The sequence below is a fragment of the Scomber scombrus genome, chromosome 6 (assembly GCF_963691925.1).
Source record: "Scomber scombrus chromosome 6, fScoSco1.1, whole genome shotgun sequence".
In the NCBI taxonomy this organism is placed as follows: Eukaryota; Metazoa; Chordata; class Actinopteri; order Scombriformes; family Scombridae; genus Scomber; species Scomber scombrus.
The window spans coordinates 24,605,438-24,630,730 of NC_084975.1; the positions used below are offsets into that span (position 1 = coordinate 24,605,438).

Consider the following 25,293-nt stretch of genomic DNA (forward strand, 5'->3'; position numbering starts at 1 on the left):
ACAACAACAACAAAAAGAATAATAATAATTATTATTATTATAATAGAAATATGACAAATAATAATAATTATAACAAGCATGGGCGTCAAGGATGACTACAGCAGCAGATGGTCCACCACAATCCATAGAAACCTGCGAGATGTTGAAGTGAAGTTTATCAAATGTAGTCATACTACTGTAATATTATTATGCTGCTGGGCAGCACTGTTCTCTTTCTGTAAAATCCCAATGCATGATTTCAGTAGTTTCCCTTTATATTAAAGATCATGATATGTGGATGACCTTATAATCAGAGGCTGTATTTAAATAGCAGACAATGAGCATGCAATGGCAGTGTTGGTCTTTTTATCTAGCTCATTTTTTCATGTATGTCACACAGTTTTTACCAAATGTATGGTTCTAAAATTAATATATAAATGATTGTTTGTGAGTTTAGATAACAATAAATGATATTTGCCATTTACTCTCTTGATGAATCACACTGCTCATGTTGTGTTTCCTCCTGGCCGTAACAATTAACTTTTATTTTGAAATTCTTGTAGCGGATGTTGTTGTCATCTGACTGGCAGCACTTCCGCGTCGCGCATTTCACTCTTGCAATATTTCATCCGCAATTTATCTTCTTATTCATTTCAAACAAGCTCACATATTTCATGTGGAGGTAACACGGAGATAAATGAAATGTCTGCGAAGCCAACATGTCTGATAGTGGCGAGTGCTTCTCCTCAAGGTGAGTTTAATAGCGTTTAATAGCTGATGTTTCTTCAGTATGATATTGATTCAGGGTTCAGGGGAACATAAATAAAGACATGTATGGTCTGATTCTTCCTGTTTTCACCACTTACACTTGTGAAAAAGTGTTAGACATCGCAGCAAAAGCCTGAACGCTGGTTTAACCACAGATTGAATAAAATATACAATACTGCCCCCGTGACGTCACCAGGGTTGGAAATGTAATAGGTTACAGATTACTAGTTACCTCATTTAAAATGTAATCAATAATGCAACTATTTCAATTACTTAATCAAAGTAATGTTACTTATTATATGTGATTACTTATTTATTTCTTTTCTAATTTTCTAACTAATGTTTTCAGCTGTTAGGGTAAGTGTTCCTTTTAAGCCCCAAAAAAAGTCCATGGAATCTAAGACATGGATACTGACATGATTTATAAGGGAGATAATTTCTTATAAAGCAAGATTTATCCATCATTTGAAAACGTTTTCATTAGTTCATGTATATTTTGGAATATAAAATAAAGATATTTTATGAAAAAAAAGTCAAAAGTCTAGCATAAGATTAATTGGTGCTGTGACACCATTTAAGCCCATGTGTGCCCATGCTATGATTTATTTAAAAAATATAAAAAATATATTGATTTAAATAATTAAAAACAGCAATATATATGTTCAGTAACATGTTAAATATTATAAAATTAGGAAAAAACCCTCCTGAGTAAAATCTTAAAGGTCTGACTTCAGATGTAACCCCCTTTGTAATCATCATTTGAGGTAACATAGCCATCTTTTTTTTTGGAGCCAGTGGTCATACGATGTGACCACATTTGGATGAGAGAGTGGAGCTGGGGTAAAGCTCTCTAGGGTCCAAGTAAAGCCCCTCATTCACAGCCATGGTAGCTACAACCTAAAGCATACCCTGCTGTATTGTTAGAACATTGTGCTATATTGAAGAGGACTTTAAACTAGCGATTGAGAACATAAACTCATTAGGAAAGTGTTTACTGGGGTAATAAATCAAGTGAGAAGTAGGATCATTTTCTTTTTGGACATAGTGGAGTTGCCCCTGATGGCCATTAGAAAGAAAACAGGTTTAAGTCACTTCACATTGGCTTGACTTTTCATACTCAGAGAGCTTGGTTTAAACCATAGTTTGTATAGGTTTAAACTCACTTTTCAGATTTGTGAACCATTTATTTTGCTGAAAAAACTGAAAACTGAAAAGGACAATTTCACTGTTTTCCCCCTCAGTGAAATCACCCATTCTTAGTTTTCACAAATAAAATAAAGGTTTAACAAATTTGAAACTGTGTTTTATTGACTCTCTAGAGTCTCCTTGGTAATCTAGTCCAGATTTGACAAGTGTAAGTGTAACAGTTATTGATCTGGACCTGGTCTAATGTGGTCTAGACTGGGAAAAATGGGTTTCAGGAGTAAAATAAAGGTTTCCTAAATTTGAAAGTGGGTTAAACAGCGTTAAGACTCTTTCTACGATGTCTAAAACTCTTTTATAAGTGTAAGTGATGAAAAAATGAAGAATCAGCTGATAAATATCATCATTTTCCTTAACTTTTCCCAATCGTAAGTACACTTCAGCATCATCAAAGTCTAGTTAATACTAGTATTGAGTGTACTGAGTCAGTTTTGTACTAATATGAGTGCTAACTTGTTTATAATTTAGCTCATTATATGTTTACTAGTTAGTTTTGTTCTATTTTGTCTGTGAGTGTAACCTGAATTCTCTGATACACTTTAAGCTGATGTGTTTTGTTCATTTAGGGGTGTCAGCAAAGTCTTTCCATCAGTCCTTCACTCTTTGTAGCTCAGCATTTAACCTCCAGACAGCAACACCCGGGGTAAGTCTCTTTATAGTTGAAAAATACGCAGCAAAGGGAAACATCCTACTGTCTCAGCTATTAACTCCCATCTGTGACCCTAACATTGTCCATGGCAACGGCTTGGAAAACCTTCCTCACCTGTGTTACAAAAGCTTTTTATCGTCATGGTCTCACAGAGAGAACAGTTCAGCTGGTAGGTTTACAGGTTGACCTGGTTTCTTGGGATGAGACACCAGTGGAATAAAAACACTTCCAGATTCTGTGAGATAGTTATTGTCCTAAAAAAATGGATTTAAAGGACAGCCTCTCAGTTTTTCAAGTCTGTCTTTAAACAATAGTCAGGTACAGAAATGAATACTGAAACATTGTTTTTTGTGCTATAATTATCCCTCCTGTTCATACTGACCATTTGAACATCCTTTCATATGACTCTTGTAATGTAAGTGATGGGGGGCAAAATCCACTTATCTTTGTTTGCAAAAATGTATTTAAAAGTTAATCTGAAGCTAATATTAAGCTTCAGCTATCGAAATGAGCCAAATCAAATAGATATTTTTCAACGTTACATTTTTTTTAGTACCACAGTCCCTCTTTTTTTGTTACTATACTTCCACCGCAGCTCAACAGGGAAACACTGTCCAAGGAAACACAAAAGATGGATGGATAGACATTGTTGATCCCAAATTGAGAAAAATCTACTGTTACAGCAACAGATTATCCAGGCATTCCACGCAAAGTAAATACTCAGTAAATGTACAGTACCAGTCAAAAGTCTGGACACACCTTCCCGTTCACATCAATGAGAAAGTGTGTCCAAACTTTTGACTGGTACTGTATATCAACACTAGAAGAGAGAAATGTATAGATTTAAACACAACAAATATACAACATAAACACAATATAAAGAACATACTAGACACACTTATCATATCATAAAATATTAACATAAATCACACAAGTGTGTAAAGATGTGCAGATTCACGACGGGCCAACTCATTGGAGGAGCAAATCACTTGCAGAGTTTGGTGGAGACAGAATCTATAAAGCTAAGTTCTCTGTTAGAGATGAGTTGATATGGAGCGAGTTATTGCTTTGGGAAAACTTTCCTGCCCAAAGCAATAACTCTATACAACACCTCTCCTCTGTCTTAACATAGAGTTCTCAGCTTTATAGATTCTATCTCAACCAAACTCTGCAGTGTTTTGTTCCCCCAAATAACTTTTCTCATGGTCAAAGAGGGAATTTGATGCTTAAAAAGCTGTAACTGTGGCAGAAATCCACATCGCACTGATATGACAAAGTGAGACTGCTGAAGCATCATATAAGCTTCAGATAAACTAAGACTGTCACTAAGACACTTTATCTAAAAAAATGTCAACTTGCCATCTATCAGTACATTATAAGTGTGTAAGATTTAGGGGCGATCTATTGGCAGAAATGGAATATTCATTAGTATGTTTTAATTGGTGTACAATCGCATGAAAATACGAATTGTTGTGTTTTTTGTAAGCTTAGAATGAGCCCAGAACGGACAAACCAAACACTGACTCTAGACATGGCCTTTTGGGAGGGTGAGGGGTATTCAATTGGTTGCAATCTGTAGCCCCACCACTAGATGCCACTAAATCCAACACACTGATGGCTTGTAACAGGAGGGAATGCCTTTCAGAAAGTACTACCATTGTTTCAAAAATGCTTTTAATAGAACAAAGCCCTTCTGTCTGTAAGAACTGAACATCCAAAATGAATGAGTTATTAGAGGTATATTATTTTTATCGGGTTTGTTTTCATCACTGAACAGAGTAAGCTGCCTTTTCCACAGTTAGAGAAGGTGAAGCCAGGTTTGTGGTGTTTATAACTGTTGTACTAAACACATTTAGTAGAAAATAAAGCTTTAGACATTTAAGCATTTCAGCTAGAAAAAAAGGTTATGGACATAAGATGCAACTTAAAAAGTAGATGATTTAAATTGTTGATTCTTCCCCTAGCAGAAGCAACACCATGTAACTCCGGCCCATCTTTTTGTTTTTCTCTGTATTGACTTCAAATGTGAAGTGTGTTTTTTTTAATTGCAGGGGAAGCCTATAGAATTTGTTGGAGTGGATGAAAGCACTGCCAGATGGGTGCAGGACTTCAATGTGAAACCCTACGCAACACCAGCCAAACTTGAATCTATAGATGGTAAGAATATTAACATCATGGTCATTTGATTGTGTTCATGTCTTCTGCTACTGCTGTTATTTGGACTCTGCTCAGTTGTGTCACGATGACCCTTTCCAGGTGCTCGATACCAAGCGCTGCTTATCCCGGACTGCCCTGGAGCGCTGAACGACCTGGCGCACAGCGGCTCTCTGCACCGAATTCTCACACATTTCATCTCTCATCAAAGTTAGTAAGGCTCATTTAAAAAGCATTCAGTCTGTAATCTATATATGCGACGTACGTGGACGCAGGTTGTTTTTTGTCTATCGGCAGAGCCTGTGTGTGCAGTCGGACAAGGAGTGTCGGCGCTGTGTTGTGCCACTGAGGGACAGAATTGGATCTTCAGCGGCTACAGTTTAACGGGGGTTAGTGTCTCTGTACTATCCATGAAGGGAATATACCCAAAGATATTTATGCATATCAATGTATTAAGTAACAGTTTTTGTTTTTGTTCAAAGCCATCTGTGTTTGAACTGGTGCGGAGGCCAGATTTCGCCAACTTGCCCTTGATTGTGGAAGACTTTGTGAAGGATAGTGGTGGATCCTACACAGGTGAGCTAAGCTGCAGGACACAGCTGCTAAACTGGTAAATACTCAATACACATTTCTAAAACTAAAACCCTCTTATATTTATCTCTTCTTTTTTTTTTTAGCAAGTCAAGAAGATGCTCTGCACGTAGTCATTGACAGACACCTGATAACTGGACAGAACATGCAGTCGACCTCACTTGCTGTAAATAATCTTATCCTGCTCTTTAGTGCCAAATAATAAAAAGAAAAAGGTTTACAGCAGAAGCACCGACACTCAACAGTTCATTTTGATCACATTTATATTCATGTAATTTAACAAATATCCATCTCATACAAATATTGGAAGATGCTTGGTCAAAACAGATGTTTAGCAACCCTTTAAATTCAACCTCTTGACTTGTCAATGCTATTATTATTATTATCATCATAAACCCAATAAAAGTCACACAATCAAATGTCTTGATTAGAAAATGTACCAAATAAAAACTTGATCCAAGAGCTGAAATGTTTGTTGGCAAAACAGCAGAAGATTCTGGATTTGGACTGAACAGAGGCTGCAGATATGACATGAACTCACCATAATACATCCTTCATTGAACCTTTAATACATATTGATGAACATGCACCGTCTGCTGTTGAATGGAGGTGTGTTACTGCACTCTGACTGAACTGTACATGTTGAATTTTTTTTCCCCCACAATATCAATATTGAAAATGAATAAAACAAACTGAAGTACCTATTGTTCCCTGCCAAAATATTTTAAATCAACAAACCCCAAATTCCACTCCTGTAAACACGATTTCTCAACACCCCCCTCTCATGACCCTCAGACAAGTTGAGTATTAACTAAACTGGCTCGTTTCAGAGTTCATGTCAGTCACTCCAAAATAAAATAAAGAGAAAATGAGTACTTCCACACAGCATATGAATTTTTGGCGCACCGTGATCAGGAAAAAGAAAATCCATCAATGTGCTGATGACTGAAGGTCCACAGTCTTCCTAAACAAGTCCAGCTCTCATAGGAGATCATAGAAGTAATCCAGTCCTTGTCCTAACTCCCATAAGGAAATTCCAGTACCCAGTTCAGAGGCTAAAGAGATCCTCAGGTAGATGGACTGTAAAAGTATTGAAATAATATGTTAATTTTCCAGCAGTAAATCTAATGAAAACATCAATTAAGTTCATAAAGTGGCAACTACACGAGGATGATTAAAGGTTAAAAGGACACCATTGCTTTGACGTACACCTGCTAGATAGCGTATGAGCAGGTGGAGGAATATTAATCAGGTTTATATCACTTCACATGAATCACTTTCATATTTCATACATCAGAAGGTCTAAAAAAGCTAATTAAAATATTCATTAAAAACACGGAAAAGTGTTTGCAAATAGAATATCAGCAACAATGTGTGGGGGCGCACTCATATATTACAAAGTGCATAAACTGACTAGCTTGATAAGTGCTTTAATTACTGTAGATGGTGTTTGACAGAGATGAAGTACTGCGAGTCAAATGATGAAACCGGGCGAATGATAATGGTAGTAAATGATAGAGTGGCTTTTTATGAGAGAAACACTGCTGCTGTTTTTGCTGGAGAGCTAAGTGAAAAATTAAAGATACAACTGTGAAGCTCAACTTTTGGCATTAGTTTACATGTGTGAGTTTAAAGCTTATCTCATACTTTGTAAATTAGGCTACTTAAGTGTGATTTAAGAGTGAAACGAAGATGGACTCAGCTTTAGAACAGGTATGTTCACATTGCATTTCAGTCTACTTCTCAAGAATTTAAAATATTGGCTTACGGCATGCCTGGATCAAACCTAACTATCTGAACTGATCACATCTGATTACAACAGGACTTTTTCTCACTCTCTTTCTCAAGGAATTGACTCACCCTTGTTCAATTTTATACACTCTGGAGTTTTTCCTCTACAGCTTCCCCTGGTTTGGTATGACCACTTCCTGTGATGACTAATGTTTGCAGATATTGTCGTGACATGAGTTAAGTTTAAATTAAGAGTTAATGACTCTACTTGTGCTTCTGTGGTACTAGCTTATGTTTGAGCAGTTATCATTACATCTGATGTGTTATTTCCTGTTATTTGTGGTGGCACCTGCTCAGCAAAAGTAAAGAGTTTTACCTTCAAAGATGGATAGTACACCACATGCTTAACAGCATTGTTCCTGAAATGAAAGGGAAAGGATGTAAATTAGATTAAATGATGCTGCTTTAAGCCAATATTTGTTTATTCAAAGTACTTCACTATCATCACCTCTTGTAACTGAAATGATGCTCTGCAGAAAATTCATCCCAGAGAAGTTTTGGTCTGTTTTCCCGCAAAATTTCGATGTATCTGCAGGAAATCAGACAAGTATAAGTGTACAAGTTTTATCACTAAAATGTAATGAAATCCCAGCTGTAGTTAGAATATTATCTTACCTTCCCCCTAAGATAGGCTCTGTGCCCGAGCTTGCAAAATCAAGGCCGTACAAGTTGAGTCCAAGCAGGATCTTATGTCTCCACTGAGTGTTAGGCGCAAGCTGGAGAACACAGTCTCTCACCCAGGACAGGGGAGCGCTCGGGCCCGGACTATTAAAAACACACACAATAAAATCAGTTTTTTCAGGTCATATCACCATCTTAAGTTTTTTTCATTTTATCTACAGTGAATTAATGAATTTTTTAAACATCACTTGTGTCTGTGACCCTTACCTGGTACCGCTGGAGTAGTCGTACGTCATGAGGCTTAATCCATCGACGACTGGGGCCAGCTGTTCAAACTCCTCCCTGCCAAACATACCTGGCTGCCCCGTACTGATCATGACAAAAGAAACATTAGACAAGAAGGACAGGCAGCAATGATTTCAGGCTTTTTTTGTATTTATAAACTGGCAGAAAGCACATTGTATTCACCTTGTCACAGCCGGCGGAATAACAAGAATGCAGTCTAATTTTTTGGCCTTCAAAGTTTCACATACGTGTTTCACCAAATGCACCAGCTCCCTGTGTGAAAGAGATTTAGTATCAATCTCAATTATTAGCATTTCCACCTTGAATAATCTCTGAGGAAATAATAGTATAAGAGGAGTAAAAAAAAAAACAGGATGTGTCAGTAGAATAACTCACTTCCTTTTGTTGCCACCCAGCTGGCTCCAGAGCTCCAAGGTGAAACCATCAAAACCTTCAGTCTGCAGAGCCAGAGCTTGGTTAGAGAGAGAAAGTACAAACACAGCACCGTTCCAAGGGAGTAAAGGTTAAATATACGATACTTTGTTACCTTTGCAACATCCACCAGCTCACTTCCCAGCTCCTCAATCTCATCTTCACTCCCCAACACGGTCATGTAATCCTGATAGGACCAGCCATCAAATAACAGCCGAGGTACTGAGGGGACAGAAAAAGTGAAGAAACCTTATCTGAAACCACTTGTGGGTTTCACATGAGTTGATATGTAGGAAGTAGAAAGAACGTCAACTTACCCATTCTGACTCTTTTGTTCGATTTGCGCACAGCTTTGACCCAGCCTGGAAAAACAAAAAGATTATTTTACCTGACACAAATCATTTGTAGTGACACTTTGATAAGAGATGAGGACTAAAAGAGTGATTTAAGCGATGTGAGCCCTCTACCTGGGTCATGGTCATGGAGTCCCGTAACATCGAAGGTTTCAGGTCCTCTGCGGCGAAGCTGAAGCCACACCGGAGACACTGAAGTGAGTTTGGAGCCAAAAATCTTGGTGACGTCATAGCCATGTGAATTCCACTGGAGGGAATTTCAAGGAAAAAAACACATTCATTTCTACAAAACCTACATGTAAGTAAAGGTTCACATAGGTCGCCTGATCAAAGGTTTGCCAGACAACAATAACACAACCTACAAACTTTTAATTTACTATCATAAGACAAAGAAAAACATGAAATCCTGACAGTGGAGAAGCTGGAAAAAGCAAATATTTGACATTTCAACTTGAAAATGATTTAAATGTTTAATCTCTTATCAAAACAGTCATCGGTTATCTGTTCATCAACTTAATGATCAATCAAATGATATGTTTCAGCTCTACCAAAGTTACAATCTTTTCCGTATGTAGTTATCTCTGAGTTGTCTTATCTCACATGGAAACTATGTCTGATGAAATATCTTCACACTAAAAAGACTTTGGAAGAAAAACACTTGATATGCTTCATTTAAACTGCTGAAAGACAAACTTAAAGAATGAATTTCCTGCACAGGTAGTTTGGGATCGCACAAGTAAGTAGAACTGGACAATATGGACAAAATCATCAATCAATCTTTATTTATATAGTGCCAAAACACAACAAAAGTCATCTCAAGGCACTTTTCACATAGAGCAGGTCTAGGCCGTACTCTTTGATCAAATATGTTGATATCAATATAGCAACGACATCATAGAGATGACTATTGGTGCTTTCACAAAATATTTACAAAATGACACTTTTGATAAATAAAGTGGGTAAAGGTGAATAATAGAAGAGCTACAATAGTCTGGTAAGCTGAGAAAACTACATCACTTTACTGTAATGCAGCCTTTAAAACCAGGAAAAGACTAAACTCATGACATATCACTACTTGACAATATCCAAACGTTAGTCTCATATCATCTTATTGATATAATATCAATATAATATAACCAGCCTTACGAGGAAAATATCACCTCACAGCCAATTCAAGCAGAAGCAATTATTAAGCAAACTTTTCCAACATATACATATGAGTTTTAGGACAGACTTGGTGCGTTGTTAACTGGTTAAAACATTTTTAAACAGCAGCAAGTGAGAAAAAAAGAAAAAAGGTGTGATGAGGTTATAAGTGACTGTTTCAGACTTACAGGTGTGACATATCCAAGCACTGGTCCTTGAAAGGTTTTCTTTATATGAACATTGTGTCTCTTTTCCTCCTTCACTATGTCTTTCCAGTTAAGGTCTGACACCACAAGACCTCTCTCCACCACTGACAACTCTGCTTGAGAAGTCTAAAACAGTGTGAGGAAAGAAAGAGGGGAAAAGGCAGGTAATTATCACAAAATGACCCAATATCATGAGTGGAAAAATGACAGGTGATGTTAAAGCTATTCAGAGGAAGATCCTGCATGGCCTTACAGTAAACAGACCTCATACCCATTTCCAGGTAGAGATCAGAAGTTACTCACCTCAGATTCAGCTTTATGTGACTTCTTTGCGTCCGTCTTTGAAAGTGTGGCACCGACCAACCAGCAGCACCAGCTGACGTGCAACAACAACAACAACAACAACAACGTCGTTTTCATTTCCAAAAAAGGCAGTTTAATAAGAAAAAAAATTAAAATGGCTTAGCTCAGGTCTGCAGGTTTTGCAGTACAAATGCTTCCTTCCTGACTGAGATCTGGCAGATTAAAAAACTGCATTTCCTGCTGCGGGCTGAAATCATGCACAACAACGAGCCCCGGACATAAAAACCCGGATTCAGAGATTCATGAGAGACTGAGGCTGTTGTAAGGTTTGCAGCAGTTTGATTGACAACTTGGGTCAACGTGTTTTAGTTAGGCAACTTCCGCGTTGTGTGCTTTTCAAAATAACTCCTGAGAGAAAGAAAATAAGCCACATTTTCCTTTCGTAGGATGGTGAAGTCATGACCCGCCCTCCTCGGCCCCTGATTGGCTAGTCCTCTTTTCCTTCGTATATTCTATTGGTTAGGTTTAGGTATGAAGAGTGTGATTGGTTAGAGTTAGGGTGAGAATATCAATAGTAGCCAATCAGAGGCAGAGTAGGCCGGGTCAGGACTTTGCCATCCTAGGAAATAAAAACACCGTGAACAGATAGGAGAGAGCAGGACGAATCGGGTTTCCGGCATCATCATTTTTTTCTTTAACTTTATTAACAACACATAAATAACTGTACACGTAGTATTAAAGATAAAATAAAATAATCACAAAAAACAAGCAGGTATAAAATTGTACAATGCAAAAAATTTAAAAAATACATCATACAGAAATTAAGATTAAATAAATAAATGGAGCTTTAAAAAGTAAATGTGAAAACTAATTTAAATCATCTATCAATGGTATCCACCATATTTCTCAAGAGATGAGATGTATTTATAGACTTTTTTAGTTTGTTTTTAGCTCAAGATAAGTTTTCTTTAATTTTATTAAGGAAACAAAATCTGTTAAATTCAGTCCAAACATTCCTGTTAAATCCCCAAAATAGTGGATCCTACACCTCCCACAATGCAGCTTAATCGTATTTTACAGCCTACATGCCTCTACATGTCTTTCAGATTCAAACACACAAAACAAGCTGTTACAAATCTGTTATGAGTTTTAAATCTAAGCCAAAGCCAAGATAACCTTGAAGACATCAGTGTTTATTTTTTCAAGCTTCATAAACATCCTCCAGACCCACAGACGTCACCTACAATGTTTTCCACACAAAAATGTCATAAAAGATCAAATCACTACATTATAACAGACAGTATGTTGTTTTATGCTTGTGAAATGAAAGCACAACAAGAAATCCAAAGTCAATCAAGGTGAGAAATAAAAAACAGTTTGTGTGCTGTGGGATCAAACGGTGTGTTCAGGTAGATATTGTTGAACTGCACATGAAGCGATGACTGAAGCTGAGGTTAAAGCTAAAAGACATAGCTGTATATTGCACCGTAAGACATTGCTTTAAAAAACTGTTCCTTGATTATGTCATAACTCAAAAACTACTATTTTATATTGTAATAATGTATAATGTCATTGAAATAATAACAATAACTTTATTTGTCGAGCACCTTTCATACAAGAAATGCAGCTGAAAGTGACTTAAAACAAAATAAATTACATACACCAAGTGCTTCACATTAAAAGGGCCTAAAAGGAGTAAAGAGAAATAATGTAAAACTTTATTTCTTAAGATTCATACATTCACATCAAGAAAAAACAAACAAAATAAATATGTTGTTAAATTAGAAACCTAAAATTGAACTTTAAAAAAAAGAGTAGTTTATGAAAATACCTGAATAATGGTTTTCATGTGTGTGTTTCTTTGAAGGTTGATCTTCTCTGCCAGACTGGCTGGACAGCTTAAATGTAAGAAATTGCAACGCAGGTCTGTTAAGTTTTATGTTTTTCCCAAAAATCTGTGATGTATTTTAGGGTCATGGCTGTGGAGATAAAGCCAAGTCTTGTGATAAGATGAAAATGAACAAGGAGAGCTTTTTTTCTTTAATGCTGGCAGTAGGGAGAAGGACTTGTCCATGGGCAACAATAAGAAAGCCTATCTGCAAAGGAAGCTGGACTCTAAACTGAAAGATGCGGAAAGTAAAAACAAGTAGGACAGTTAACAATATCTAATAAACTATAAATTAACAGATCTGAAGTATGTGAAGAAGTTTATAGTCTTATTTAATTTTAGACGTATGTTAAATATACACATATGTTGCTCTTCTGACTGTCATTGGATGCAGTAGTCATTATTTGTTTATTGCTGAATTTCATGGGTGCAGGATGGATTGTTATCAGCTGTAACAGACACTCAACAAACAACAGTTCCAGCCCTAGAGTTGTACATCTACTGTGTCTTCTTCTTCTCCTCCTTAGGGGTCACCACCATGGATCATCTGTTTCCACATCTTCCTGTCATCTGTATCTTATTCTTTCATGCCAACCACCTGCATGTCTTCCTTCACTGTATCCAAAAACCTCCTTTTGGCTTTTCCCTTTTCCTCTCACCTGGCAGCTCCATCTTCAGCATATTTTTCCCAATCTATAAATCATGCATTTGAGTCTATTCTACATGCACAATTATGTTCAGAGGACAGATGGTCAGTGGGTTGAAGTTTCTCCCCTCCTCAGACAATCCAGAGGAGATGTAGGGGTAGATTCTCTCTTTGAATCTGTCTTTAAATGTGTGTATTGGTGTCAAATTGTCAGCGTTGATGAACACCACCTTTCCTCTGTCACAGTCCAGCTCTACAGTAATTCTCTGTGGCTCCTGCTTCATCACCAGCTTGGTGCGGGGCGAGGTCTCAGCCCAGAATGAGTCCCCATTGCACCTACCGATGACCCAGAAACCCTCAGCCGGGTTGAGGAAGACGGCACTCTTTCGTTTGACGGACTGTAGGGCGACTCCTATGTACCAGTCTTTTCCTTGGCCCACGTCGACGGTCCAGCTGTGCTTTCCAGATATGAAGCCGGTCGCTCCCAACACACACAGTCGATTGGTGCAGCGTTCAGGGTTGTCAGGTAGGAGCTGTCTGCTGCTGTACTGCATGCAGGTCAACTCTTCAGATAACTTTAAGTTGGACTGTGCTGTGTTTGGATCCAGAGTGACAGTAACTGGAAAAAATTATATTATATTTAATTTTCATCACAACAAAAATAACATCTACACAAATCCTGCACTCAAAACCCAAAACATTCAGGCGCTTGAACCATCGTTTTAATTTGTTTTTAAAAAATGTAAAGGACAGAACAGCTACCAATGCAAAGCAATGGAAAGTCCCCACTTGAAAACAGAAGAGCTGAGAGAGAAAGTTTCTCACTGCATGAGACTACAGTTGCAGCCACTTGGGTGTATCAGAGAGCTGAGAAGTGATCCTAATGATAAATTATGGCTCTGGCTGCACACTTTAGCTCACTTAGATGCGGATCTTCATCTTCCTTTCTTTATACTTTGTTTCTTTGGTCCAGCCACTTGTTTGATGTTCATTGGATGTGAGCTTCTACTAAACTTTTGTTTGCCTGGCACTGGCTGCCCAATAATACCCCCCCCCTTCCCCCCCGCCCCAAACACATGGCATTATTATTATTAATTCACTCACCGTATTTAACAATGCTAGCCATCTTCTTCCAAATTCCAAACTTAAGTAATCCCAGATGCTTTGAAGAGTTTATTAGGATATCTCTGATGCATTCTGGCTCCTGAACATTGCATTTGAACCTGAAACATGTTGAAATGATTACAGCATTACTATCCTATGGAGACAGTTAGTGCTGATTTGTGCAGGTAGTTGGCTGTGCTTACCTTTTCTTTATCTGCTTGTAGTCCTTTAGTTGAAGAAAGAAAGCGAGGAAACAGATCTTATTAACAAGATGTTGACGTCAAACATAGATATGTCACATGTAGGTGAAAAAGGTGGAAATCAACATGGAAAAAAGGAGTAACGTGGTTTGAAGTGCACACTCACTTCAAACCACAAATGTATTTAAATGGTCACTATTCCAGTCCCAGTTGGATCTGTGCGGGTTGCATGGTTAACCACACTTTAAACATTTTAACCTGATGATGATCTGACTGGCACTGAAACATTCTCCGTTTTATCAAATCTGGATTCAGTGTGCAGGCATTACTCTTTTCATCAAGGCTTTAGTACATCGGCATGACTTTGTGTGTGTCATGGTTGTAAATGTACCTGTAAAAATGGTAAATCCTTCACTCTGAGCACCCTCTCGATATCACCGATGAGGGATGAGAGGCTCTTGATCTGGCTCTTGATGAGTTCCAGCTTCTCACACATCACCTGGGTCTTAATTTCCTCCTCCTGTCTGAGCACCTTCAGTCTGGTGTTTTCCTCCTCAAGAAGGAACCGGTGAAACTTCTCAAACTCCTCCTTGATCACTTTCTCATTTTGATCTGCCTGGGTCTGTAATGTTGTGAGAGCTTATCATTTATAGCAGTAAACAGAAGAAAAGTGTCTGTGCTTTTTCTCTCTTATCCAGAAGTCAAGTTATGGAGTCACACAGTTGAACACTGAACCTTTTGTATAACGTTTCATATTTACCAATACTGGAGTAAAATAAGGTTCAGCAAAGCAAATGTCATGTTTGAAAAAATGGATACAACAGATGTGTTAACTGTTACCTTTATGTAGTTTTTGGTTTCCTCCCACTGTTCCTTTGTCTTGTTCAACACCTTGAGTTTCTTCCTTAAGGACTCCACCTGCACCGAAATCTCTTTCTGAAATGTTCACATTCAAATTATTGGTCAAAATCCTCTTTTCAACTAAAAAAAATACAACCACAGTTATAGCAAAGCTTGTTTCCTGTGGTTGTCGATAAGTCAATTAATTACTTTTTAGATTGACAGAAAATTGATTGTTATGAATATGTGAAACTGTGTCGTTGTCCCAGTTTCTATTTTTACTCTACCTTTTTCTGTTGGGCGGCCTCCTCTACAGGGAAGCACTCATGAACTCTATGTTGTCTTGATGTTTGGCAGACGAGACAGATGGGCTCTTCATCATTCAGGCAAAATATCTTCAGTCTCTCTTTGTGAAGAACACAAACTTCTTGATTCCTGCCGGACATCTGCACTTGATATTCGTCTGCAGCTATCTTCAGCTCCAAATTGATGGGAGGCCTCCCGAAGACCGACTCGACACCGCACACAGGACATTCTCGGCGTCCTTTCCATTCCCAGAATTTATGTAAACAAACTCTACAGATATTGTGGCCACACTGAAGGAGAACAGGAAGGCAGTATATACCAGAGCATTGAGGACAAAGCAGGTCTTCTTCAGAGAGTTCAATGGCTGCCATCAGGTTGATGTTTTCCTGTAAAATGAGGTGACAGGAACACTTTCTTCCTGCTTGTCAGGTGAAGTTACAGTAGGCGGCACATGCCTGAACACTTTGTAGCAATTTCGGTAAATGCTGGCAAACTAGTACAACTGGTTAAATACGCACAACGGAAATCATCGAGCAATTCTTACTCCACCAAACAAACACAGTTTCAGAATCACTGTTCATGGAGAACTCGAAACATATTGAGCAACTCTCAACTCTCAATCTGTCCTGTTTGTCTGCAGACAGCTGAGAGGATAAAACAATAGGCGTCAACACCTCTGCTGGCCTGCATGCATATTTTAAAACAGCACATGACCTGGTATGTGGGTCAAGACAAAAGGAGGAGTGAAGAGAAAGTGAAGTGAAGTGAAGTAGGTAAAAAAGTAAAAGGCAAGTGTAGACTGTGAATAAACACCCACTTGAGATGGAAAATGTGGGAAGAGGGTAAGGCCTGCAGCTTTTGGTCCCTGTCCCTGATAGCTGTAGAGCTCCAGCTCCTCAACACACCACAGGAACTTCACCACCTGCTCTCCGACCTCCTCCTGCTACCCCTGGTTTCGGTATATCTGCTCACTCAGACAATGCACCTTCAATGTCACCAACTGACGACACAAACAGGAAAAAGCCTGTCAGTGTGACATATAGACATGCATTCACTACCATTTCAGCTAACGAGACTGTGTGTACAAACATAATACCTCGTCAGATAGTCAAATAACTTGTTTCCACATTCCTTCTGCCAAGTCTTGAGCTTGCTGCAAAGAATCCAGAGCCTGGAAAATAAATGAGGCAGAGTGTGTTTCAATCACTACATAAACCAAACCAATAAATCAGTGATGTGTCATGAGTCATATTTTGTAAAGCTGTACAGAAATGTTTATGTGTTAGACTAATAATCAGAGCAAACTGGCAGTTTGTTTTCACTTGATTCATTTGATTTTTTTAAATGATGTCGTATATGGATCACTGAACAAGTCAGACACCTTCGAGGGCTTTGTCTGTCTGATTGGTGTGATACAACTTCAGGCTATTCTCTTTTTCGTGCTTGGTTTGGTCCTGGCCTGTCTCTGGTGCAAGACGTCTCATAAAAATGTTAATTCTTTTAGACCATGCAGTTTTTGTGAGGCAGCAAGAAAGTAGACATGCAATGTACGACTCCAAAGAAGATCCCTTGAAGATGATCCTATGAGAGGTCGGTGCCAGAAGGCCTAACAGATCCAGGCTTCTCAGCTGCACTGAGGGGGGAAATGAAATGTCAACACACCAAGATCATTATCTTCATGCAGCATTGGAGGGCCTAGAAAATATCTTTAACCCTGCAATGATCCCCTCTCATCAGTAAGTGTAAGGTTCAAGTCTTTACAAGATGATTTTCATACTTAATTGAAACAACTGGAAACCAGCAGCTGGCATAAAGACAAAGAAGGACAGAAGTAAAAAATAAATAGTTTTAAACACTGTTAACATTCTTTAACAATATTGATTAGTTCATCTGGTTACAGCATTATCTCAAATAATTTGACTTCTCAGCTGAAAGATACTCCATAATGAGGCAGAGTGTAAACAGTGTAACTAGGTAAATAAATAAATGACACCCAAAATATAATTTGTTAAATACAGTAAATAGGTCAGTTTCAGTGACTTCAGGACATGTTGGGATGCATATCATCATGCATTTGATACAGCATATACTGTATATGAGATATACTGTATGGATGATCTTTTTATAGTAAATAATTAATAACTTTATAATGGATTTAATTGAGATAATAACATAATAAATATATTTTTTATTTCTAGTTTGAATTAGAGCAGAAATGTATCACATCAGAGCTGGATTCACCAACTGAAGTTGTAAATACTAGCTGTGAATACTGGTTGAGCCCCAAATAGACAAATGGAGGAAATCTTTTCAGTGCATGAAGGACAGAAAAGTCCTTCAACATCTTTCTTAAAGGACTTATTTACTGAATATGTGTTTACTTAGGAGGCTGACCTTATATTGATCCCATATATGTTTCTTTCTTGCGTTGTTTTGTACTAGTCAAGATGAGTATACAATTGAAGTGTACTATTCAAGCATTCCTAGTGTGTCTAGTTGAATTTTCCACAGTCAAGGGGGGAAAAGATGAGTTCAACCTCTTGTACTTCTGCAAACTGCATTAAGTTGCGCTTGCTCAAAGGTCTGAATGCTGTCAATACAAAGAACCAGAATTCAAAATGATTGCTGTCTTACTCAATCACAGCCAACTGGCTTTTTCTCCTTTTTTCCAAGGTGGAAAAATGCACGGTATTTAGTCAGACTTGCCTTTGCCTGGATTCACAAAAGTGGTAGAAGAGCGCTGAGAAGGATGCAGTGATATCTATCAGCAATAATTAAGAGAAGAATGCAAATGAAATTAAAACTTAAACTCTGCCTGCAGGTCATTTTGTGGATTTGGTTTGAACAAGTTCTGCAAGGTAAGTTACAGAGCTGTGATGACGACATTAACTGTGAATGTTGTTACATGATTCTGCATGCACTGTGTAGTACGCATTGGAAATAACAAAACAGGTGTTCAGTTTTAGTAAATAATTTATCTGTAGTTACTTATTTTAATCATTTAAACAGCTAAACATCAGTATTTTCTACTTCAGATGTGACTGCAGGTATTGATTCAACTTCTGAGACTGGCTCCTCAGTGTCTGATGCAAACCTGATGTTTGAGGTACTTAACCGAAGTCTTGGTGCAGATAGAGAACATATCTTGCTTTCTTTTACTTGCAGAGTAAGTGATAGATTTTTTTCCCCCTGTCTGTATGCAGTTCTTGCTGGGTGGAGTAGAAATAGACCAGGACAACAACATCGTCCTGCTCGATAAGGAGATGGCATCAATGGGGGCAGGGCGGGCTTTCCTGGCTCAGATCAATGACAAGATTCCCAGGAGTCTGAGCCCCAAGGTGCAGATAATGAACACACTCGGGGGTCAGAGGGGAAGGCCGCTGACTCAGGCTGAGTTTGAGAGTCTTGTTCTGAGCATGGTGTACTCTGCCCACCAGGCCTGGCACCAGGAGAGTGAAGAGGAACAAGAAGCCTGGGGTGGAGTGCTGCTCCAGCTGGCAAACGTCACCGTCCATGACCTACGTGGAAATTATCTCTTCAGTTATACATAATACAGATGCCATTCTGTATGAGATGAAGGTGTTTGCAATAAATCATTTGATTTAAAACATGTCCTAAGATGTGTGTTCATAATGTATACTGTACAGTCAGTAGTGAAGAATATGTCAAATAAGGACTCAATCATTTATTAAATATTAACTTTTTTATTATAGTACAGTAGAAAATCTTATGTGTGAACATACAAGAGTTCCAGTTTTAAACGGTTTTATAAAAAAGATATCCGAAACATTTTTAACATTCAAACAATCCCTGAAGTTAGAGACACATCGAACAGTAGACAAAAGAATATATACACAAGGATTATACAGTTCACTTTTTCCTCATCTGGGCTTGTTTTTGTTTAGTACACCCAGTCTTGGTCTTAGTTTTGGTCTCTGATTCTTCCAGAGAAGCCAGTTTTTTCATGAGCTTTACATCCACAGCAGGGCCTCTCCTGTTCCTGGCGGGCCGCTGCTGACCCCTCCGCTTGCTTCTCAAACTGTCCACTGACACAGAGGTTTCCTCCTGCAGTTCATCTCCATCGCCAATCAATGACTCGTTTCTATCCCAAACGAGCGCCGTTACACCTGTGAGGGACCATTGAGCAGCTTTGGTGAGACAAACTGGACCTCTCCTGACAAAACTTGAAAAAAAGTCATCAGGTACATCTCTCAAACATGTGCTTTTAAAAAGAACTCACCCATTCCGCATCCAATCACATCACCCATTGGATTGAATTTGTTGATCTGTAAATACAGATTTATAGCATTAATAATTACCAGTTCCTAGTATTTTCAAAGATTTTCTCTTGGTGTTAAATCACACTCACAGATTTGATTCCTGAAGCGCTCGGATCTTGCAGCTGACACACAAGCTCTGCTGTGTTGGAGTCATAGATGTCAACGGTCTTCTGATCACCGGTGCAAACCCGGTAGTCTGGGTAACGGCCCACCACAATAAGGTCATACACAGGATGCCATGTAGCCTACAGAGAAAAGGACAAAATACTAAATTTTACTTCACATTTTCCCCTTAAGTACTTTTTATTTGTGAATTAAATATCAAGCATTTCATTCACTGTATTAACCAAACACAGACTTTCCAATCTATTCTTTTTTTTTAATCTATTAGCAGTTTCTGAATCAATTGTCTCCCCAAAAATGTACTCTCTCACTCTCCCTCCTTCTCCCTCTCTCGTCGCTAGCAGTATTCACAATTTAAATGTACACATACTGAGAGCTTTTTTATCACGGGCTAACTTGATACTGGCCAGCTTTATAACAACTCTTATAAACTAAAATAGCTCTGCTGCAATCTGAACCAAACAGAGTGAGTCCCAATCTTGCTCCACATTGACAGATCTCATTCTGACTTTATATTACTTTTACATCGTTTACACTTTAGACATCAGCGATCCCTTTGTCTGCAGCCACAAACCTTGATGGGTGTGAGATGCTGAAACTGTCTGTGTGGATGTTGGATGATCTGTTGAGGCTTCGACCAATCTGAGGACGAGTAGACCCGGATCTGGTCGTATTGATCTGTTGTGAGCAACTTGGAGCAGTCCACTGGATTAAAATAAGCTGTGAGGAAACAACAGGAACAGCTTCATCAATATGATGTAGTTTTTCTTCCTGCCTTGTAGTTTCAGCAACTGTAATCCAAATATTAACTACAGACTCAGAAGTCTATAAATAGTGAATGATAGAATTTAACATTAAATAAACAGATCTTTAAAAACTTTGACTGGAAAAACAATGAAAATACTTACATCTACAATAACAATGGCACTTTGACTTCACATCAGTATCTGTTACCTATTTGAGTGTGAAACTTGGATGCTTGACTACATAAGTTACAGTTACATCACTAGTACTGCACATTAAAATGCTCGTAAAACTTCACAATTTTCAAAAAATGTACATGAATTAAAAGGAAAATCTTTTTCTAAGACAGAGTGTGTTACCTGAGTTGACAGCTTTCTCATGAGGCATGTCATGGAGGAAGCTCTTCTTATCTTTAATGTTCCTCAAGTCCCAAAGCTTCACTGTGTGGTCGACTGAGGCCGTCACCAGTAACCAATCACAACGGGTGTTGAACTCTGCGTGGGTCACTTTGGCTTTGTGCAACTTTTCACTGAAAATCTATAATGTCACAGCCCCACAGTTAGACTATTTCTTTTTCAATTCACTGTGATACATTTTGGATTTTGTGAGGAATACAAATTCTCTCAACTGTCTTAATAATTCAACCCTGTGCACTTCATGATTTGTTATACTGAGAAAAGAACACGCACCTTTTGGCCATCCAAACCCAGGAGTGAGAGCTGTCCCGTATTGTCTCCTGTTACAAGCATCTGTCGGCTCACAGACACGTCTACACAGCAGTACCAGTAACTGAAAAGAAAATACAAAGTGTATTTACTGGATGTGACAAATGGGAAATTAAATGTGAATGAAGCAAAAAAATTACAAAGCACATCAAAAAAACTGATTGAACTGATGATCTGATCTGAAAACATCACTTGTTAACATATTTTTAAATCAAAAAATAGCTATATTAATTATAATCATATTCTTGTGTGTGACTCAACTAAAGTATAATGTACATGAGTATAATTATAACTCGATCTGAAAAATCAATCATATTAAAAAGGTTAAATTGACCCAAATTACTAGAAAACATTTTCTCACTTACTTCCAGTGGTAGCTATCCATACAGATATTTTTGGTTCTATTTGCTCACATTTATCTGTATCTGAGTTTGTAACTGAATTTGTGACTGATCAGCAGATATCTCAAAAACGGAGGCAAATAAAACCAAAACTACCCCAATAGTTAGCTGCCACAAGGTGACTGTGAGAAAACATTTTTCTAGTAACTTGGGTGATAAAAACATCACACCATTTCTTATCTCACATCAGTCTTCTTTGCACTTTTCTCACCAAACATTGTGGTGATCGTGGCCACAATCTTGAGTTGTGGACAGAACGGTGGGAGTGCGGCCATCAAAGCTCTGCACGGTCAATCTGCCCTCGCCAGATGCCACATAGACTCTAGAGAGGTCCGTAGGGCAAAACTTCATCCCCCCGATAAAGTCCCCGGCTCCGTTCTGTGCACAGAAACACAAATGCAGGCCTATGTAAGGGCCTCTGTCCATGAACTCAGTATCTCACAATCCTACAGGTTTTACAGCTATACTTGAGATCCACCCATGGACCCTTCACCTACGGTCATCATTGGTCATTGTGGCCTATGACCCATGATGTCATCTTATCAATAAAAGCCATGACCTCACTGCTTTCCCTCTTTCTGCTGCTGTGTCTCTGATACATGATAAAAGCTTCAGATCACAATAAAAGAACAAAAAAGGGACTATGTTTTTCTTGTCGTAGTTCAGTATTTGAGTAATTACTAGTTCACAATTGGTTCATTTTTACTGCAAGCCACACCGTTTTTTAAGAAATAGAAGGCCATCATTTCCCTTTTAATTCTGATGTGGAGGTCTCTCTGGACCCCATCCATCGCTGCACACGTTGGGAGTCAGAGATGTTATCTAGACCCCCCTGACACGCCCGGACAACGACTGCTGGATTTCGCTTGCATGCAGTTCAGTGCAGTGGAAAAGATGGATAAAGACACATCTGATCACTTATTAGAGCGATCACCAAGAGTTAGCTATGTAGGGCGGATTTCACTCAGGTTAGACCGTGTATGCTTCTCTCTCTCTTTCTTTACAGATGCACACACACACATCATGACCTCACTATTCCTACTTTGGCGTGAGGAGCACAAAAGGTTTATATTGGACTCGATTTCACATTCTCCTACCTAGTCGTAATTTCCTTTTGTCTCTTCATGTCCAAACACACAGTCTTATTCCCGCCATTTTCTCACACACACACACACACACACACACACACACACACACACACACACACACACACACACACACACACACACACAGTTTAAGTGTTAAACTGTAATAAATCCTGTCATATTATAACAAAAAGTCATTATTGGTTGTTTTTGGATATTTGCCATAAAAAGACCTCAACTGCTTTCAGTTATTGTTATTTCATTGATGTTATAAACTAATTAAAACAAGGTTATAACTGGATTTTACTGAACTGAAAAGAAGACTGATGTTTGACAGATCAGGCCTAAAAGCTCCACGACCCATAAACAACCTGATTCTTAAATAAAACAAGGAGAATTTTTTCTTACTGAAATGTGTCTGTGTTGGCAAACACTGTCAGAGTTTTCCCATTGAAATCTCGAAGTGCTGTCGTACCCCCCATAGATGAGATGAACAGCTGAGTGGGATTTAACCGGTTAAACTTCATGTCTGTAACTGAGTCTCCGGGCCCCATCTAAGCAGAGAACCAGTAACAAGTAAATCTAAATGTTACAGTTTAGAAATAAAAATACTGTCGCTCAATCGGCCAAGATTCAGCAAAAAAAAAAAGAAATCACGAACTCACCCCTTGAATAAAAGTCTGCTTTGCTGGCATCTCGTAGTCCCACAGAAACATGTCTCCACCTTTGGATGCCACAGCCAGCGTGGTGGGGTGAGTGGGATGCCACTCCAGACAGGTGATTCTGCGGTCGAAGGGACTGGTGGCTCCGTGGAAATGATAGGATGACAAGGAGCGAACGAAAGGCTCCTGGAGACACTGAGAGAGGAACGAGAGGGTTAGACGTTCAGCTGCTCACTGATACATGATGAAAATGTGATACTCTGTGGAGATCTGCTGTGAGCAGGATGTTGTGGCATGTGATATGAACTTCATGACTCCAATTTTAAAAAAAGGTAGAAGAACAGGGTTTCCACCAGTGTACTTAATGTATTTTTAAGATGCTTTTTAAACTAAAATGTGTTAGACAAGTATTGCAGGTCATTTAAGAAATAGCTCAGAGGGAGAGGAAAAGGTGAGTGGAAGTGAAAAACTGCTGATTGCCAGTTCAGCAGTTGTCATGGGATTCACCTCTGTAACAGTAATATTCATATCATATCCATGTTGTCATTGAGGATTTTTAATAATAACACATCTGAATATGCAAGTGGTTGACGTGTTATGTGCTTGTGGACTTTGTAAACTTAAAACTGTGCTATATAAAGTTATCATTAATAAATTTATTATTGTATATTTCAGTCACATTAGGTTAAAGTCTCTGTACTTGGTCTGGTTCTGTACAGTCTCACCTGTCTCATCTGAGAGTGAAGACTTTGTCCCAGAGTGCTTTTGTAAATGTAGTGCAGGATGCTGCCATGCCCTCCTCTCCTCTGGACTCCTGCAGACTTCAGAGGAGGCCCTGCAGACTTCAGAGGAGGCCCTACAAGCCGCAGAAACACAATCATGCAGAGTTATAACGTCAACAATAATCACATACAATGTCACATGACTGTACTGAAGCTGTCAGGGCTGCACACCTGGTTTGGATGTTTCTCCATTTTTCTTGTCTCGTAGTTTTTTGGAGAGAGTTGGACCAGAGTTCTTCGCTTTTCTCTTTGATTCAGACGCATCTGCTGTCCTCCCTTTGGTTTTCATCGCTCCTCCTAAAAAAACCACACGATGACTGTAATTAAATAAGACAGCAAGAGGCATTTTTTCTCACCTCCATCATCTCACTGCATCGCTAATATAGATACTCGCTGCTCACCTGGGATCCTCACTGTTCACAGCAGCAGCTCCAGTGTTTGCATAAAGCTGCAGCACACGTGATTTCTCAATGGCTGCAAATGTTGGTGTTTTGTAACTCGCGTGCAGTACAGCAGTTGGGCGGTAGGTGTCACGTGTTAGTCGTGTTTTGATTTTTTTTCTTTTCAAAAGACTTTATTAATACAAACAAATCCCTCCATTAGAGAGTTCAACAAGGTGAAATATATGATGGGGCATTTGGGAAAATAATAATAATAATAATAATAATAATATGTAATAATAAGTATCATTATTTAACAATGTATGGACTCTTTTTTTAGAGAAAAAGTATTTAATCTTTAAAGGAAAAAAAGAAACATTTGTCATTTATGTAGTACTACAAAACAAAGTCAGATGAGCTTTCCTGTTGAAAGGGTTAATTAATGACAAACACACTTAAGGTAACAAAAGACATTACAACTAGTATTTTTTTTAAACTTTTGTTTTACTAGTATTGTTTGTTTTATTGTTTGTGTACTAATTCTTTTATTTTTGCTTTGCTGCTTAAGAAAAAAAATTGAAAATGGATTTGACAGTGATATAAGAGACACCCATTTCCATATTCATAGTCATTTTTAATGAGGGAG

General features: G+C 38.4%; 6 protein-coding genes across 6 annotated transcripts in view; 3 read left to right on the forward strand and 3 right to left on the reverse strand.

Moving 5' to 3' along the window:
- Positions 1-25,293, forward strand: part of cd151 (CD151 molecule) — a 163,859-nt gene that overhangs the window by 5,288 nt on the left and 133,278 nt on the right. The gene's annotated exons all lie outside the window — the stretch shown is intronic.
- On the forward strand, positions 535-5,572 carry gatd1 (glutamine amidotransferase class 1 domain containing 1). The gene is made up of 7 exons (XM_062421625.1): positions 535-730; positions 2,517-2,593; positions 4,651-4,756; positions 4,856-4,963; positions 5,051-5,142; positions 5,236-5,329; positions 5,431-5,572. The coding sequence occupies exons 1-7, from the start codon at positions 682-684 to the stop codon at positions 5,544-5,546; spliced, it is 642 nt and encodes a 213-aa protein (XP_062277609.1). The 5' UTR covers positions 535-681; the 3' UTR covers positions 5,547-5,572.
- Positions 5,720-10,870, reverse strand: chid1 (chitinase domain containing 1). The gene is made up of 12 exons (XM_062421622.1): positions 10,482-10,870; positions 10,161-10,304; positions 8,941-9,073; positions 8,791-8,835; positions 8,589-8,695; positions 8,438-8,499; positions 8,225-8,314; positions 8,024-8,125; positions 7,751-7,900; positions 7,584-7,664; positions 7,452-7,494; positions 5,720-6,424 (listed from the first exon to the last, which is right to left on the reverse strand). The coding sequence occupies exons 1-12, from the start codon at positions 10,596-10,598 to the stop codon at positions 6,326-6,328; spliced, it is 1,173 nt and encodes a 390-aa protein (XP_062277606.1). The 5' UTR covers positions 10,599-10,870; the 3' UTR covers positions 5,720-6,325.
- LOC133982506 (zinc-binding protein A33-like) lies at positions 13,084-15,836 on the reverse strand. Its single transcript, XM_062421561.1, has 6 exons — positions 15,447-15,836; positions 15,160-15,255; positions 14,711-14,941; positions 14,323-14,345; positions 14,120-14,238; positions 13,084-13,634 (listed from the first exon to the last, which is right to left on the reverse strand). The coding sequence occupies exons 1-6, from the start codon at positions 15,834-15,836 to the stop codon at positions 13,084-13,086; spliced, it is 1,410 nt and encodes a 469-aa protein (XP_062277545.1).
- LOC133982507 (protein FAM180A-like) lies at positions 18,251-19,016 on the forward strand. Its single transcript, XM_062421563.1, has 3 exons — positions 18,251-18,323; positions 18,501-18,571; positions 18,669-19,016. The coding sequence occupies exons 1-3, from the start codon at positions 18,251-18,253 to the stop codon at positions 19,014-19,016; spliced, it is 492 nt and encodes a 163-aa protein (XP_062277547.1).
- ddb2 (damage-specific DNA binding protein 2) lies at positions 19,255-24,556 on the reverse strand. The gene is made up of 10 exons (XM_062421564.1): positions 24,439-24,556; positions 24,211-24,341; positions 23,489-23,680; positions 21,950-22,116; positions 21,302-21,401; positions 20,972-21,149; positions 20,443-20,588; positions 19,835-19,990; positions 19,706-19,751; positions 19,255-19,592 (listed from the first exon to the last, which is right to left on the reverse strand). The coding sequence occupies exons 1-10, from the start codon at positions 24,554-24,556 to the stop codon at positions 19,336-19,338; spliced, it is 1,491 nt and encodes a 496-aa protein (XP_062277548.1). The 3' UTR covers positions 19,255-19,335.

Excerpts from the sequence above, each read along its gene's own strand:
- gatd1 (XM_062421625.1), top strand. The coding sequence starts at position 682 with ATGTCTGCGAAGCCAACATGTCTGATAGTGGCGAGTGCTTCTCCTCAA. Across the intron at positions 2,594-4,650 it reads TCCAGACAGCAACACCCGGG|GGGAAGCCTATAGAATTTGT; the intron begins GTAAGTCTCTTT and ends TTTTAATTGCAG. Across the intron at positions 4,964-5,050 it reads ACATTTCATCTCTCATCAAA|AGCCTGTGTGTGCAGTCGGA; the intron begins GTTAGTAAGGCT and ends GTCTATCGGCAG.
- chid1 (XM_062421622.1), bottom strand. The coding sequence starts at position 10,598 with ATGAAAACGACGTTGTTGTTGTTGTTGTTGTTGTTGCACGTCAGCTGG. Across the intron at positions 9,074-10,160 it reads TGCTTGGATATGTCACACCT|TGGAATTCACATGGCTATGA; the intron begins GTAAGTCTGAAA and ends AATTCCCTCCAG. Across the intron at positions 7,495-7,583 it reads CATCATTTCAGTTACAAGAG|GAACAATGCTGTTAAGCATG; the intron begins GTGATGATAGTG and ends CTTTCATTTCAG.
- LOC133982506 (XM_062421561.1), bottom strand. The coding sequence starts at position 15,836 with ATGGCAGCCATTGAACTCTCTGAAGAAGACCTGCTTTGTCCTCAATGC. Across the intron at positions 14,346-14,710 it reads AGGATTTACCATTTTTACAG|GACTACAAGCAGATAAAGAA; the intron begins GTACATTTACAA and ends CTTCAACTAAAG. Across the intron at positions 13,635-14,119 it reads GGCTAGCATTGTTAAATACG|TTACTGTCACTCTGGATCCA; the intron begins GTGAGTGAATTA and ends AATTTTTTCCAG.
- LOC133982507 (XM_062421563.1), top strand. The coding sequence starts at position 18,251 with ATGCAAATGAAATTAAAACTTAAACTCTGCCTGCAGGTCATTTTGTGG. Across the intron at positions 18,324-18,500 it reads GTTTGAACAAGTTCTGCAAG|ATGTGACTGCAGGTATTGAT; the intron begins GTAAGTTACAGA and ends TTTCTACTTCAG. Across the intron at positions 18,572-18,668 it reads ATGCAAACCTGATGTTTGAG|TTCTTGCTGGGTGGAGTAGA; the intron begins GTACTTAACCGA and ends GTCTGTATGCAG.
- ddb2 (XM_062421564.1), bottom strand. The coding sequence starts at position 24,556 with ATGAAAACCAAAGGGAGGACAGCAGATGCGTCTGAATCAAAGAGAAAA. Across the intron at positions 24,342-24,438 it reads TGGAGAAACATCCAAACCAG|GGCCTCCTCTGAAGTCTGCA; the intron begins GTGTGCAGCCCT and ends TGCGGCTTGTAG. Across the intron at positions 19,593-19,705 it reads TGTGATTGGATGCGGAATGG|GTGTAACGGCGCTCGTTTGG; the intron begins GTGAGTTCTTTT and ends GGTCCCTCACAG.